At 43.7% G+C, this 16,895-nt stretch overlaps 1 protein-coding gene across 7 annotated transcripts in view; it reads left to right on the top strand.

Annotated features, from left to right (window-relative positions):
* Positions 1–16,895, top strand: part of TRIO (trio Rho guanine nucleotide exchange factor) — a 255,311-nt gene that overhangs the window by 203,608 nt on the left and 34,808 nt on the right. For 6 of the 7 annotated variants that reach the window (XM_081919102.1, XM_081919103.1, XM_081919104.1 and 3 more), the window contains exons 35-39: positions 5,585–5,877; positions 7,721–7,891; positions 14,168–14,263; positions 15,533–15,681; positions 16,266–16,332. In XM_081919102.1, the coding sequence (XP_081775228.1) occupies positions 5,585–5,877; positions 7,721–7,891; positions 14,168–14,263; positions 15,533–15,681; positions 16,266–16,332 (776 nt within the window). Of the gene's footprint in view, positions 1–5,584; positions 5,878–7,720; positions 7,892–13,064; positions 14,137–14,167; positions 14,264–15,532; positions 15,682–16,265; positions 16,333–16,895 lie in introns of those variants that run through there. The other variant, XM_081919108.1, reaches the window with a different exon arrangement.

The raw sequence follows: 16,895 nt of genomic DNA, 5'->3' as shown, positions 1-16,895 counted from the left end.
TTTGATGTTGAATTGTAACATTTCCAAACAGGTTAACCTGTGGCCAGTAGAGTCTTTTACACTGGTGTGCATAGTCTGGTTACAATGTGTTGCTTTAAGTTGTGGGCTCAATCCCATTGAAACCCAGCAAGGAACACGCACGGCTCTCTTAATTATGGAACTTATTGTCTACTGCTTAGTTGCCTACGTTTGCACCCCACCCTTTCTCCAAGGAGGTCAGTGCAGGATTATAACCACATAGCATCACAGTGTGTGTTAGATTAAGTTCAGATATCTTGATTTGCAAAGGCCCCTGAGGAGGATTCCTAGCAGAAAAGCCTTCTTGGTGTCAGTCCAGTTTTTCTCTGATACTCCACACGAGCGTGTTGTATGAGAGGCAGCAAAGTGACACAAGCCCTCTGCTTCTATTTAACGTATGCTCTCAACTCGCAAGACTATTGCTGTTAAAAAGGAACAAATGATCCTCATTATGTCAACAGCGAAAAAGAAAGGGCTTCCACATAGTGATTCATAGTAAAATATTTCATAAAATGGCACAGTGGCCATTTCCACTGATTACCTAGAACAGAACAGCCTTTTGTACCTCTATCTGTACTCTTAGATACAGATATTTGATTATTTTCCCCCCTGCTGGCTGGTGGTCTAAATAGCAAGAACTGGGAACAGGGGCTAGCTCTGTTCATCTGAGAAAGCCTGTTGAAACTCTGTTATTTTTTGTCATGAAAAAAACAACACATCCACTAGTCAGTCACTCAGGAATGTAGATTCACTACCTTAGGCACCAGAAATAGAAGGGCAGCTTTCTATGAGTACTGTAATGGGTTCATTATTTTGATTGCTGGTGTTGTAACGTTTAGGGTTATCTGACTTTAGACAAGTAGAGACTTACATAGAGGTATTTTTTTAAAATCTCCATAATTTGTCATCCATGTGCTTAGCTGAAGGTGATGACTGCTGCTGTCGCATAATAGGAAACCTTTCTCAGAGAAGTACATTTACGGCCCTGTTCTCTGACAAGTATATAATAAAATGTGTCCGTAAACAAACATATGTCACATGAATGCATGACATTACTACATAGAAAGCATCTGGGGGGAGTAAAAAAAGAACCTAGAAGCTCCATATATGTAATTGTACACATGCAAGTGAGGCCTTCCAAGAAATTGTTACAGTGTGGAGCATTCATTAATTCCAGTGTGTCTGGTCTAAGTCTTCTTCTTCTTCTTCTTCTTCTTCTTCTTCTTCTTCTTCTTCTTCTTCTTCTTCTTCTTCTTCTTCTGCGATAATTCGTAGCCGAGTAAGATAGTCTTCCGTAAACACGGTTTTAACAATGAGTCCATAAGTGACTGTGGAGGCCAATTCTGGATCCACACATCCTTCCACAGTGGGGACATTGGTTTCCAGGCGGGAGTTGATCACAGTGTGGATTTGCCAAGCATACCTTCCTCTTACCACGTTTCTCCCTTGCATCCTGAGTTTGAGTACTGTATTTTTCTTCCTACAGGACGCACTTTTTCCCCTCCAAAAATGAAGGGGAAATCTGGGTGCGTCCTATGGGGCGAATGCAGGCTTTCGCTGAAGCTTGGAGAGCGAGAGGGGTCGGTGCGCACCGACCCCTCTTGCTCTCCAGGCTTCAGGAAGACATCCACAGCCTAGGCAGCCCTGCGGGAGTTCCCGCAGGGCTCCCCACGCTGCGGATAGCAGCCTGCCGCCCGGCGCGAGAGACGCCCGGGCAGACATCCGCAATGTGTTGAAGCCCTGCGGGAGTTCCCCGCAGGGCTCCCCACGCTGCGGATAGCAGCCTGCCGCCCAGCGCGGGAGGCACCCTGAAGCAGAGGGCCCCTCGCACCGGGCAGACATCTGCAACATGGGGAGCCCTGCGAGAGTTCCCTCAGGGCTCCCTATGCTGTGGATAGTAGCCTGCTGCCCAGAGCGAAGGGCACCCTGAAGCAGAGCACCCCTCGCGCCCGGCAGACATCCGCAGTGTGTTGGAGCTCTGCGGGAGTTCCCCACAGGGCTCCCCACGCTGTGGATAGCAGCCTGCCGCCCAGCGCGATGGGCGCCCTGAAGCAGAGCGCCCTGCACGCCGGACAGACATCGACCAGCCCCACAAGCTCGGGGGACAGCAAGGAGGCGCAGCGCCGCCATCCCGCTGTTCCTCGACCTGGTTCGGGTTCCCCGACCTGGTTTGGGGGGGGGAAATAAAGGGGATAAAAAATCCTTTATTTCCCCCCCAAAAAACTAGGTGCGTCCTATGGGACGGAGCGTCCTATGGGACGAAAAATACGGTATCTTCAAAGCCCATGACACCTTTGGTAAAGGCTTTTCTCCAACTGGAGCTCTTGCAAGCCAGTGTTTCCCAGTTGTTGGTGCTTAGACTGCATTTTTTAAGATTTGCCTTGAGAGAGAGTTTTTAAACCACTTTTGTTGACCACCAGCATTACACTTTCCATTTTTAAGTTCGGAATAGAGTAGTTGCTTTGGAAGACAATCTTCAGGCATCCGCACAACATGACCAGTCCAGCGAACCCAAGCTGAATACCACCTGAGGAGTTTTGTACATTATGCTGGAAATAGCAAAGAGAGGAAAGGGAGAGAGAATGTGCTTTTGCATAGGTAGATTTAGAAAGCAGGTATTTCATCTCTGGACACCAAATTGTCTATCCCAGTATTGATCCTAAGTGGACATACAGTCGAACATAATTGTGTAGTAGCAAGCGTCAGCTCTACCCTATATGAAGTGCACATTTCAGTTAAAGAAAGGGGCACTTGGATGTGTGTTTTGTTTGGCAGAGGAAAATTAAATATATCTGTTTCATGGGAGGAAATGGGTTTTTTGTTGCCTCTGGCCGCGTCTTAAATATTATTAAGTTGTCTGGAGCTCAACAGGAAAATCTGAGGCAGATGCCTTTCTTTCACCAAACAACAGGGCATGATTAAGGAGATTTTACACACACACACACACACAGTGAGCTTGCAACTTTAGTGCATTTAACTTCTACGCATTCACATTTACGCGCATGGCAAAAAACTAGAAAGGGTGTAGGATTCCCGGAAAAATGACTTTGGCAATCCCACCCACCATTGAACCCAATCGGTTTTGACTATATGTGATTTTGGCTTTAGGAGCGATTCCTTGAACGTTACCCACATAAATTGTCATACAGATAAACAAGGTCTGATACCTTGGCTTTGGGTTTAGAATGAGTACTTGGCTGTAAAATTTTGATTTCCATCTTTTGTTCTAGCTTAACTATTCTGCTTTCTCTTCAGTTCCTTTGTTTTGTTGTATTAAATGGACTTTGCCTCAACTCTGACCTCCATTAGCAGAGGTACATATGGAGCTGTACTTCGAGCTTGTGGAGAATGTAGTAAATTATCCCTTGGAGGGTTTGTGGCTAGTCTAAACAAAAGTGCACCCTTGAGATATTTGATAAAAGCGAGTCCCAAAGGCTAATCTGGTGTCTGTATTTATGATTAGTTTTATGAACTTGGACAATACCCTTGACTAACTTTGGTGAAATGTGAGTTACATTCATAGACTTAACAAGCAGGATAAATATTTATCATCTTGTTATTGGAAGATCTGGGAGACTAGTGGGTGGACATCTTCTTAAAAATTCACAGGACATTAAAATGGATGCAGACGCAGTAACTAATCGGTTTCTTAGCAAGTTTTATATAATAACTGAGGGGCATTTTTTTACAATATAATGTAACACCACTATCCACACACCCACACATGCAAAAAAAAAGAGAGATAATTCCCTCAAACAGTATTAGGACTCTATGTGTTAAATTGCTCCCTGCTGACATCCCTTTGACATGTGAAGATGTCTTAGTCCAGCCCTTTAGGCAGAGACGAGATTTGGTCCTGAAGGGATATTACTGGTTTTTGTCCACCCACTGCATTTTAGACTGTTTTTGAGGTTTTATGTCTGTGTAATGTTCTATATGTTTTACTTCGGAGTTATTGTTCGTTTTTTGCTAGGTGCGCCACGGCCTAGAATGGTGAGGGCAAAATTAATACGGCCATGAATAAAAACTCATAGAACGCAATATTGGCGCACAATTCAGTTCCGTAGGAAAGGGACCTCCCCCCCCCTCCTTGCAGCTTCTGCCCCTTATGAATGTGGAGATAAGGGCTGCATAGTTTATAATTTCAGAATAATTGTGAAAGTGTAAAATGAATTTTGTAAGATAGGTTATGCAGTTGTGCTCAGTTTGCCCAGGTTGTGTGAGTCCTGAGTACAGAATTTTTATGGTTGAGTGCAGAATACACAAAAGCAGCAGCAATTTTGTGCCCCATGTGGAAGTGCCAGGTATAAAAAGCTAGGCTAGAACTTGTCTTCCTCATCTGGTAATCGGATCCAGGGAGGTTTTTGTGGTTTTGCGGGGCAGGGTTTAATAGAGAGGCATGCAGTCGCATGAGCCCCAACCAGCAGTCTAACATAATGCAACCCAGGCCTGGGTTAACAACCTCAGTAATGAGGAGGCCTAAAATAAGGTAGTGTTTTTATCCCTGTAACTTGTAATTCAGATACTAGGCATTTTGGGGGTTGGTTGCTAATCTGTCCCAATCCAGTGTACAGCATTATTTTCACCCCATGTAGAATACAGTGGTACCTCTGGTTACGAACTCAATTCGTTCCAGAGGTCCATTCTTAACCTGAAACCATTCTTAACCTGAGGTACCACTTTAGATAATGGGACCTGCTGCCGCGCCGCCGCCGCACAATTTCTGTTCTCATCCTGAGGTAAAGTTCTTAACCCGAGGTACTATTTCCAGGTTAGCGGAGTTTGTAACCCAAAGTGTTTGTAAGCTGAGGTACCACTGTACACTTAAGTTTACACACCAATATTCACTGAAAATCAGGCACGATTGTCAAATACCAAGGCAAAGCATATATAAACTACATTATGTGTCTGGGTAGCCTTGTTGAAACAAACAAAGAAGGGTTTTAGCAGGAATCTAAAAAGCATAGGGTGAGAGCCTGCCTAATGCTAGAATTAGAAAAGAACTTTGCAAAAGGAAAAGGAAAAATATAGCTTGCATTTTTTGTGGGGTGGAGGGGAGAGAGACTTGGCTAATCAATATCAGCTACTAGTAATGTCAGTTTTATGCATGTGCTGTTACAGCACGGTTGCTGGTTGTGCTTGGGTGGAGTTCATGCCACAATATTAGTACCTCAGGCTTGGTCGATGTTGTACAGAGTCCACACACTGACATTATATCTACCTGGGAGCCAGCAGTTCTGGCGTGGAAACCCCTCCTGCAATCCAGCTGGCTCACATGGTTGCAGCAGGGAACCCTCCGTACAACAGCTGACATATCATAGTGCCTATAACTGAGTTTTGTGTCTGATCCATGCATACGACAACAAATAGCAATATGGTGTTGCACAATGACCAAGGTTGAGTTCACGCCAGTTTCCCTGCATTTGGATAAATTACAGAAAGCGGCTTCGACGTTGCAGTTGTTACCTGTTGTTCTCGCCGTTCCTCACATGAAGTCAAGTCTACCCAACGGGCGTGGTTGCTGATAGATCTTCCATTGATCATTCCATTCCCTTCTCTGTTTCAGATTCTCTTTCCGTTTCCAGCAATGATGCCAGCCCTCCTGCCTCGGTGACGTCGCTCCAGCCCCATATGATTGGGGCACAGAGTTCCCCAGGTCCAAAGCGCCCGGGTAACACCCTGAGGAAATGGCTCACCAGCCCAGTGAGGCGACTTAGCAGTGGAAAGGCAGATGGACATGTCAAGAAACTGGCCCACAAGCATAAGAAGAGAGGCGAAGTTCGCAAAAGCGCTGATACTGGCTCTCAGAAGGACTCCGATGACAGTGCTGCTACACCACAAGATGAAACTATTGAAGAGGTGTGTGTTTTCCAAGTTTTTCTTTGAATATTATATAGGCACATTCAGTTGAAATAGGAGTGTCAATTCAGGTATTATTATTTTTGGGGGTGGCACTGTGGGTTAAACCACAGAGCCTAAGGCTTGCCGATCAGAAGGTCAGCAGTTCGAATCCCCGGGACAGGGTGAGCTCCCGTTGTTCTGTCCCTGCTCCTGACAACCTAGCAGTTCGAAAGCACATCAAAGTGCAAGTAGATAAATAGGTACCACTCCGGCGGGAAGGTAAACGGCATTTCCGTGAGCTGCTCTGGTTCACGGCTTAGTCATGCTGGCCACATGACCAGCTGTACGCCGGCTCCCTCGGCCAATAAAGCGAGATGAACTCCGCAACCCCAGAGTCGGTCACTTTTACAGCATCCTGGTACTTTTTGTTTTGTTCTTGGCCACACTGGGAGAAGCACCACTGCCTGGGTCTGGGTTTTTTTTATGACCAGAGAGATACTTCCTTGTCTTCCGGTGCTGCCAGAATCCTTAACAAACAGTTTGTTTTCTAAGTCTTCCATGGCACTCTTCCATAAACAGCCGCATCTGGCTGTTTTCATTCCTCAAAATGTGTTGCCTCATTTCTCTTCACTATGTTTCACTGCAAAGAGAGGGAATCTCACGGGACATCTTGACCATTCAGAAACATCTATGCTTTGTGATTGCCGTCCTGATCTGTACTATGTGATACATTGCACTCTGATCCTGCAGAGTTAAATCAGACAGTTGTAAAAAAATGACTCTTAACCAACATTGGCTAACAGTTTAAGTACCAGCAAGATATGATCTCTGATTGAGGTTTACTATATGTGTTTTAGCCCCTTCCCCCTTAGTGGTTTTAACATGGAAGCACGAGCCCAATATTGCTATATTGAAAAGACATACTTGCATGTGTCTGTAGTGTACTTTCAGTACACAAACGTGACCATTCTGGTCCAATTCAGACATACTGATCCCAGTTTGATGACCCAAAACCTGTGAAACTGGGGTCAAGGTTTGTGCTCAAACGCCCTTCTTGTCCCCTTCCCTCATGCTCCCAGCTTGAGCAAAGTTATCTGTTTCTTAAAACAAAGTGTCCCACGATTCCAAAAAAGGTACCTGTTTTAATGGCTTCCTATAAACCAGGCTATGAGGTCAAGAATTCTAGGGAACAGGTGTTTGCTCTAGTGTGAAATAACCAAGATTTGAAAATGCAGTGGGTTTGTTTTAAAGTGGAAGCTTAAATTCTCCAGGGAGGGGAAGGAGGGTGTGAGCCCAAGATTCGGCATGGCTTCTTCCATAGCACATAAATCATGGGTTATTTGCTAGTCTGAGCTAGGACATAGTCAAGCCCACTTGATTTTGAACCAACATAGGGTTGCTGTTTTTTTAATGATATCAAACACCTCTTCACAATCCAAATTCAGTAACAGAGTGAACTTCCATTCTATTTTGTATGATGGGCTTCCAGTTAAAATTCTCATTTGTTATCAGTACTGCTGCCATTGCAGGTTTTACTGTCAATTGACATGTTTCTTAAAAGCCCATTTTGGGGAGGCTTGTCTTCTTTCACCAGAAGGTTAAAATAAGCTGAACTCTCCCAAAGGATATATGGATAGCGATGGGGTCTATAGAGTGCTCTTGGGTTTGATAATTTTCATGGCATATTAGAGATGGAGATGAGACCAGTTTTTCACAGAGTGTAAGAGACTGGGCTATGTACCAGAAATTCTGGCCTTCAAACATTGTAAGACTGCTGTAAGAAGACGAGGCTCTATGAAGTATTTTCCATATTCTGAAACACTATATAAATGCTTAAGTACTGTTAACGTTGCATTTGTAGAGAGGGCGTAATGAGGGTTTGAGCAGTGGCACGCTCTCCAAATCATCCTCGTCAGGCATGCAGAGTTGTGGAGAGGAGGAAGGTGAAGAAGGGGCCGATGCTGTTCCACTCCCCCCTCCAATGGCAATCCAGCAACACAGTCTACTCCAGCCAGATTCGCAGGATGACAAGGTAAATAAATGAAAGGAGGGAGATCCCGTGGCAGAACGGTTTGACTGAAATGATTTGTGTTTGGTAATCAAAGCTGATCAACGTGCAGTGTGTCATGTCAAACCCGAACATTTTGCAGAGCAGTGTGGGCTCCCTGTGAACAGACCAGGAAGAGAGTAGTAGGTGGCTCATATCCAGAAGCCTGTGTGGTGGTGGTGGTAGTGGTAATAAAATCCCTGCGCCACAAAAGTTTGAAGTCTACACAGTTAAAAACAATAAAACAGCAAGCCAGACCCACAGCACAGAGTAGAGCAACCTCAGTCCTGTTTCTCAAAGGCCTCCCTGAAGAGGAACGTTGTCATTGATCTTCTGAAGGTCTGGGGAAAGAGTTGGTTGGGTATGCCTCCCTAGACCTTCAGAACATCATCATGCCTAGCTGTTCTCATTCCTGCATCTCGCCCCTCCATCACTCTGGCATGCGGAAGTTCCTTCCATCTTTTTGGATGTTTGTCTGCCTTTGTCCTTCGTTCATCTCAAATTGGAAGGCTTTGTCAGCGCAAAGTTTTGCTAAGCGACCTGATTCTTCACATGTTGCATTTTACTCGACGTTCTGCTGCTTTCAGGCTTATCGTTTGAATTTTTAAAAAGGACACCCACTCGGCATAATTTATGCCTTCTGGCATAAACAAAAATTTACGATTCACACCTAACTTTTCGAAAATACAGATTTTGTTTTTGTATGTATAGTTTTCTCACGGATTTATCTCTGCACCAAATACTTATTTTCCAAATGCACTTTTGGAATACCAGTGACTTTGCTTTTTAATATTTTCCTCTTCCTTTTTTGAGGGGCAGGGTATTTTTTTATGTGAGATCATGGCTATGCTTTCTTGGCAACAAGCCACCATTCTGGGCAAAGCAGATGTTTTCAGCATTTGGGGGTTTCCTACCCCCCCCCTCCACACCCTTGTGGTTTTCTTGAGGATCTTAATCATTGTTAAGGTAACCACATCCTGACTAGCAGTGGGAATTTCCTGCATGCTCAGTAAAATTGACTCCCACAGTGTATAAAAGCATGATAGAACCCAAAGTGAAATGTTCCTAGAGATGGACAGGAAGACCTCAAATTCCTCCTGTCCTTAGAATAAGTTTGATTCTTTTGCACATTAAACATTTGAGTCCCTACCCAGATGCTATCGCTGGGCTCCAGCCAACAGAAGGAGCCCTACCTGGGTCAGAGCTTTCTCCATTCAGTGAGTTGAGGAATGCCGTGTCACAGAAGCTGCTAAGAACTTCCATAGCATTGGAGGCCCTGCTGCTTTTGGCTGAGATGCTAGCTCTCGTACTAAATGTAAAGCACCTAAAATCATTTTGTCACCCTTGGGAAGGATTTTGCTTCTGTCTCTCATCTCTGTGCATGGGGAAGTCTGGAACAGACCTTTAAGGTTCATGTGCTTCCATCTAGACCCTTGCTCTCCTCACCATTTGTATTGTCTGGTGGTTTTAAAATAGGAAGTGTTAGAGGAGATCTGGAATACAGTGGTGCTTCGCAAGACGAAATTAATCCGTTCCGCGAGTCTCTTCGTCTTGCGGTTTTTTCGTCTTGCGAAGCACGGCTATTAGCGGCTTAGCGGCTATTAACGGCTTAGCGGCTTTAAGAAAAAGGAAACAAACTCGCAAGAACTCGCAAGACGTTTCGTCTTGCGAAGCAAGCCTATAGGGAAATTCGTCTTGCGGAACGACTCAAAAAACAGAAAACTATTTCGTCTTGTGCGTTTTTTGTCTTGCGAGGCATTCGTCTTGCGAGGTACCACTGTACAGTGGTACCTCGGTTTTCGAACGTAATCCGTTCCGGAAGACCGTTTAACTTCTGAAATGTTCAAAAACTGAAGAATTTACTTTTGGAAGCAGTTACTTACAGAAAGCTCAATACGTTCAACTTCCAAAAAGTGTTCGAAAACCAAAGCAGTTACTTCTGGGTTTTCTGCGTTCGAAAACTGAAACATTCAATTTCCGAGATGTTCGAAAACTGAGGTACCACTGTATTAGAAACACAGGAGCTTCTGTCTTTTTGGAGCCATGTTCTGTATGCTGTGAGAGGACTGGGGAAGAATATGCATGAGCCAGAGACATTGTCTCAGTCTCGCCATACATAGCAGCGTGAAGAGGGAAGCAGCACCTGAACAGTCCTAAAGGTCTGGAAAGTAATTTGACAAACCATTAAAAGTTAATTTCCACCCATTCCTCCACATTTCTCCATTCTGGAGTCCCGTGTGTCGTATAAACTTGACAGTGCTAGAGGGTACAAGTGTCAACTACTTTTTAAAGGGATTTTTTTCTCACAGGACTTCTCTGTGCACCAGTACAAATGCCAGAATATAAAACCCACCATCGGTTGCATGCTTGTGTTTTGCTACAGGGCAAATAGGGCTTCTGCTTTGGCCCAGTCATTGCTCACACATTCTCTTAGAATATGGTGAGAAAAATACATGCATGATGCTTGATGGACACCATGTGAGCTTTGTGATTGGCTATCCATGTCACAGAATCACAGAAAAAAGCAGCACGGGGTTTGGAAATGCATCTCAAAACTTCCTTTACTTTTTTTTTCTAATTCATCTGCTTTCCTAGTTGGGTAGACACTTAGATGATTTGACATACGTATAAGGCAATATTAAGAGTTCTAATCACAGTTTATTGTGCCAAATGGCTTTTCCATTCTGTTAAAACACTTGCCCAGGCCTTTTTATGGCGCAGGAGTGGCCCAAACCTGCATGCACGCTCATATTTGCACACGCATTTATATCACAGGGTGCTCCAAACTGACACCCACACTCATGCTGACTCATAATCGTACGTGTGGTTTGTTCCCACTCATCAGAAGTCTCGCATACCGGGTGTTGGTGTGATTGGGTGTTGATGTGAAGCACCCAGTTCATAGCTGACATCATTGCACAGAGGAGGGCTGAGGGAATCGCTCCTCCTTCGTCTAAAGTTCTGGGCAACCATCTGAACTGAGGCTAGAATCTAATGTGGGCTTTATCGTTAACCCTTCAATCGCCAGCACTGATACTGTTTTGTGACTCTTGATACCCCACTCCTTGCGCCAGTCTTTTAACCTGAAATGCCATCTTTCGTAGGCCTGCTAAACAGTCGTCCGGGCTTGTTCTCTGTCTCACTGGAGCCAGAAACACAGAAAGTTCATTGAAAAGTAGCTTAGGGTAAGAGGCCAGCCTCTTCCTACCTCTTCGCAATTTATTCACTGCCCCTCATTACCCTCACAACCAAGAACTCTCGTTGTGCCATAAACCCACCTTGAATTGCTATGTCCCTAGCTAAATCGTCAGAAGCACAAATGAATCACATCCCATTCTCGCCCCCCATTTTCTCCCGTAGTGATTCAAAGGGAACTTGTGAAATTTCATCCTGATTGGATTTAACCCCCCCCCCCCCCAAAAAAAAAATGTGGAAAGCTCTAGTTGACGTATTCAAGCAACTAGGTTTGGCTGAGTTTTCCTCTCCCTGGGCTCAGTAATTACACCTGAAATCTTTTATTATGTACAAAAAAGCTTTTGCATTATAAATATTTTGCTCTGTTCCATTTGGAAAAAATAATACTAAATATGGGAAAAACTAGTAAAAGGTGATAAGATTACAGAGAATCTTTTTCTTTCTTTCCATATTCAATAGGTTGACCATAAAGCATTTCCCCTATTTCCTTAATATTTTTCACCCTGATAGGGTGAAACAAAAACAAAAACAAGCAGGTCTGGCAGTCACATATTTCCTGATTGCAGCTTTATTGCAAGATCTGAGATAATAGTATAACTGTTGTAACCTGTCCAGTTCTCAGGTTTCTAGTTTCTTACAATGCTTAGGAATTCAACATAACCTTGCTGTTCGGACTAAAGCAACCAAGAATGTCTCTACCACAAGGATTACTTATAATTCCCACCATCTCTGGATCAGTTCTCACAACTAGGCCTAGAGTCAAGGTTTTCCTCTTCAGATTCCAGTCAGGCAACAGGCGAAATTAACAATTATCTCAGCTCCACCTTCAACATGTGACAGCGTTCAAGTTGCTTGAGCTTCTCCTTTTCCTACTTTTGTAATGTTTGTACCATCCCTTAGTTTGAACTCCTTAGGGCCATGGTTTCAAGCTGTGTTCCAGGGAATTCTGGGATTCCTTGGAAACGTCATGTAGGCATTTCTCAAATAGAAGATCAGTAATGGCGAACAAGCTCTCTGGAAAAAGGCTTCTTTGCAAGTACAGTACTGATCTTCCCCTGTAATGCATGCGTAGCTACATAGCAGTTTTGGTCATGTTCTGAGGAAGTCAAATCTCCGTTCTCATGCGGCTATGGTGAGGCCCACAGGCTTCGCCAGTGTATCTTATGCATTGCCTTGTATACTCAGGAACATTTCCCAGAATTCTCTACAACTTGTGAGGGTGCCTTGGCAGCCAAGCTGATGTGGGAGGAAATCCCTGAAGGAAATAATAATAATAAAAATAGTGATATATAGCAAATTTCATCTGGGCAGGAATGGGCATACTCTAGTCTCAAGCTGTAGTGGGCTGCAAGGCATATGTGCCAAAGAAGTGCATGTTTTGTTGTAATATGTAGCCATTAAAAAGACAATTCACAAGTAAGTATGCACCTCACATTTTATGATGGTATTCCTGTGGGAATTAATCCTTCTCCTCCGTTTTGGTGCTACACAACCAAGCTGTTAATTGCTTTTTAAAAAGAAGAAGGTATCTCCTGATTTGTATTTCAAGTCAGTCATTGTGAAAGAATTGCCATTCTGATACACATCCAAGGTTTACCCAGTTGCAGTGAGCAGAAAGGAAGGAGACAACAACAACAATGGCTGCCTCTATTTCCCTTTCCCTTTAAACTTGCTCAGGGGACATCCCTGTCCAGCCACTAGCACTGTCAGGCCACCTTAATTCGTGTGTCACTAAATAACAACCACTTCCATTAGGGGATCGCAAAGATTTTTCAGTTTTCCAGTTGGCGGTGTCATTGCCATACATCATCATGAGTTGTGCGTAAATTGTAGCTTCTGAGTTTTCTTCTTGTTTTGGATAGAATTGCTAAGAGAGCTGCTATATTGCTGTATAACTAATCTTTTTTTTTGTTTTTGTTTTCCTTTGTTTCTTTTCTTTCTTTTCCTTTTACTCTTCCTTTAGCATTATGTTGATTTATGTTCTGTCTCTGCTTTGGCTCAGTTTCCCTACCTCTCCATTTAGAGTTTCTTGTGTGTTCTCGCATTTGCCCCGCTCCCAATGTCCCCTGTCTCATCGAAGCTAACTCTACAGCACATGAAATTTGCATATTATTATTATCACTATTCTTTAAATTATGGGAGCTAATCTTTCTGCTCCCATAGATGAGGTTGAACAGAGTTCCGTGTTCTGAAGCATTGTACCTGTTGGTTTAACATGTCCGTCCAGTGGTGAAGAACAACGTAACCTGTGTTTTGCATGCTGTACATCCCTGCTGGTCCTTGTAATATGAAGTGAGGTTCATATTATTGTGCCTTGTTTAGCTTCCAGTTAATGGTACATGTAATCTGCAAACAGGCTTGCATGTTTGCTAATTACTGAAAGCCAAATTCAGTGGCCACCAACCCTCCCAATATCCTTTTGCTGTCAACACCTTTTATCCTCAGTTGCAGCCATAAATTGGCATCTTGTAGCTTTTGAGGACAGAGATCTTCTAGACTCTGCACTTACCTTTGGGGGAGATGGATGGCACAAGGAATGGTGAGCAAAAAGACCCTGCTCCCTTTTAGAATCATCAATTGGCTCCTTGTTTAGTAGTATTAGCCTACTCTACAGTTGATTTATTGTTTCGTTCACTCGTTGCAGTTCTTTTCCCTGTGGCTTTATAATGTGAGTTGAATTGGGAGGGGTGGGAAAGGATCCTTAGATAATTCGGTACATCCGGCATTGGCTTTGCGTAGTAGCTTTGATAGGTTCTAGAGAAAGAAAAAGATCAAGGCTATCCAAAAAAATATTATCCAGCTGCAAGCGGAGCATTATGAGTTCCTATCCAGGTATTATAAAAGCATTAAATGGACACAGGCAGATTAATGTTTGTCAATACCAGAGTTTATTTAAAGCTTCCTTTGGTGCTTGTGTCAAATAGAGGGGTTTAAAAAAAAAAAGAAGTGGAAAGAGAGGCATTTTTTTCATTAGCAAGATGCCTCGGGGACAAATATTGATAGTGTGTATAGCCTCAAATTGATGTTGGGGATGCCTCTCCTCCTGCTTTTCACCCCCTTGTGCAGGCATCTTCCCGGTTATTGGTACGTCCTACCAGCTCAGAGACTCCCAGCGCAGCCGAACTTGTCAGTGCAATAGAAGAGCTTGTGAAGAGTAAAATGGTGAGTCTGCTTTGTTTGATGGCATGTTTTCCTTCCTTTTGGGGGAACCCTAGAGGCCCTCAATACGTTGTTGGACCACAACTCTCATCATCCCCAACCATATTAGCTGGGACTGATGAGAGCAGGATTCCCACAATATGCAGAAGGCTATGGATTCCCCAGCTGAGGTCCAGCTCCGAGGGCCTTCTGGCGGTTCCCTCACTGTGAGAAGAGAAGTTACAGGGAACTAGGCAGAGGGCCTTCTTGGTAGTGGCACCCCCCCTGTGGAATGCCCTCCTGTCAGATGTCAAGGAAATAAACAACGATCTGACTTTTAGAAGACATCTGAAGGCAGCCCTGTTTAGGGAAGTTTTAAATGTCTGATGTTTTATTGTATTTTAAATATTTTGTTGGAAGCCGCCCAGAGTGGCTGGGGAAACCCAGCCAGATGGGCGAGGTAAAAATAGATGATGATGATGATTATTATTATTATTACCCCTGTTTAGAGCAGCGTGGAATCCTATCGAAACATGTGGCTCTATGAGCCATACTGGGAAATCAGACCAGAAGTCTCCCCTGTTGTTTTGTGTCCAAGTATCTGGTATTCAGTGGTACACTACTTCTGAACGTGAAGATTCATTTAGCTCTGAGAGCCAGTCCAGATTATAGTCACCTAAGCTAGCGGCCGTCACCACTAATCGTGGTAGTAAACTTCACAAGATAAGGAACTTGTTTCATTTATCCAGGCTTCAGCTTTGATTGCTGATATCAGGCCCCTTCCTGGAACCCTGGACTTAGGCACAGTTAGCCTGTGTTGGTGTGGACCTGAAAGGAAACTGCTTGCTGGGTGCAGCACAGAGGGCTGCAGGAGGACCTTTGGTGCCTGCAAATGGCCACAAACATGGCAACACATCTTGCCACTGTTTGATTGCACCAGGGAAGGAGAGAGTTGTGAATACCAGTACATAGTTGACAAAGGTGTTAGAATAATAAATTATCAACGTGTTCTTAAAATAGATAAAAGTACAGCATGTAAACAGCGTTTCCGTGTGCTGCACTGGTGCTGGCTCACCAGAGCAGTTTCGTCACGCTGGCCACGTGACCCGGAAGTGTCTCCGGAGAGCGCTGGCCCCCGGCCTCTTAATTGAGATGGGCACACAACCCTAGAGTCGGACACGACTGGCCCGTACGGGCAGGGGTACCTTTATCTTTTTTTACAGCATGTGTATATGAAATAGATTGTGCTGATGGTGTTGCCCCAATCTCACTTGTTTATCCTTTTCCTCTTAGGCTCTGGAGGATCGTCCAAGCTCACTCATGGTGGACCAGGGAGACAGCAGCAGCCCATCATTCAATCCTTCAGACAACTCCCTTCTCTCCTCCTCTTCGCCCATAGATGAGATGGAAGAGCGGAAGTCCAGCTCTTTAAAAAGGCGACAGTAAGACTAGCCCACCAATCCCTTTCCCTTATATGCTTAAGAAGAACATCTGTCCTTTGCCTTCTGTGTTGTAAAATCTGTGTTATTGTAGACATTAGTTTTTACCTCTTTTGTTCAGCGAGTTAAGACTTTGATTATTTCAACTGTTGGAGGATTTTGTTGGAAAGCCAGCTAAATTGCAATAATTTCCCCTGTCTAGCACATTAGCCCCCAGTCTTGTGCTTGTAATGCTTTTAAAAACTTAGCAGGAAAGTTGAGAGTCTCAGAAACATAAAATGTTTACTTTGGGGGGCTCTTCAGTTCACACAAATGGTAGCTGCAACAACCAGTTAGGCCTTTAACAATGCCACTTTGTGGAATGTTGATTATATTAAATCCATTTGGCATGCACACTTCAAATTTCAGTATGAGAAACATTAGTACTTTTATAGCGATAGATATATTTTTTAAAAATCTCATGTTGCTTAGTCACACCATCTTTTACCCTAGTATTCCCTACTGTTGTCACATTATTTGCATGCATAGAAATTGTTCATATCGCAAAACGCCACCCTTAACTATTCTCACTTTTCGTAACTTTGCAGCTATGTTCTACAGGAATTAGTGGAGACGGAGAGAGATTATGTGAGAGATCTTGGTTACGTAGTAGAGGTATGTCTTTTTAAAATCAGTGTGCTGCTTACAGTCAGATAAGAAACACAAACTTCAGAAGGGTAAAGAGGAAAGCACCATTCCTCTCCATCGAACACCTTTGGAGGATGCTACCAGCAATGCTTGGAGAAATCTACTTTGTCACCTGTTATATTAGTCCCTTTTTAGCTAGTCATGAACTAGGTTAAAATTTGTAATTACTAGACAACAGTTTCCAATGTTATTGATGAGCTAGCAATAATTCCATATGTAAAGTATCTTTGAGAAGGCTCTTTTTACAAGCTGCCAACTTAACTGCATATGGACAGCTGAAAATGTAAATTCTGAATCCTGGCTGTAATTAGTTTCCATTCCAGCACGAGATCAGGACCGCCTGCTGTTTCTTGGCTCTTCTGTAAAATAAGCTGTTGAATCTTTAAGGCCAGCTTGGTAATATATTTGCAGCGAAGGGGCCTGTTCAGTCCTTGTGCAGGAATGTAGGCAATGGAATGGCTGGCAGCATTTCAGTTTTAGAACCGACAGCTGGAACACCTTTTAATAAACAGGCCTCTTAATAGATTTAG

Source organism: Podarcis melisellensis (assembly GCF_964234715.1).
Source record: "Podarcis melisellensis genome assembly, chromosome: 7".
In the NCBI taxonomy this organism is placed as follows: domain Eukaryota; kingdom Metazoa; phylum Chordata; class Lepidosauria; order Squamata; family Lacertidae; genus Podarcis; species Podarcis melisellensis.
Note: the sequence above shows the minus strand (reverse complement) of the source record. Positions and strands in the feature narration are given on the sequence as shown.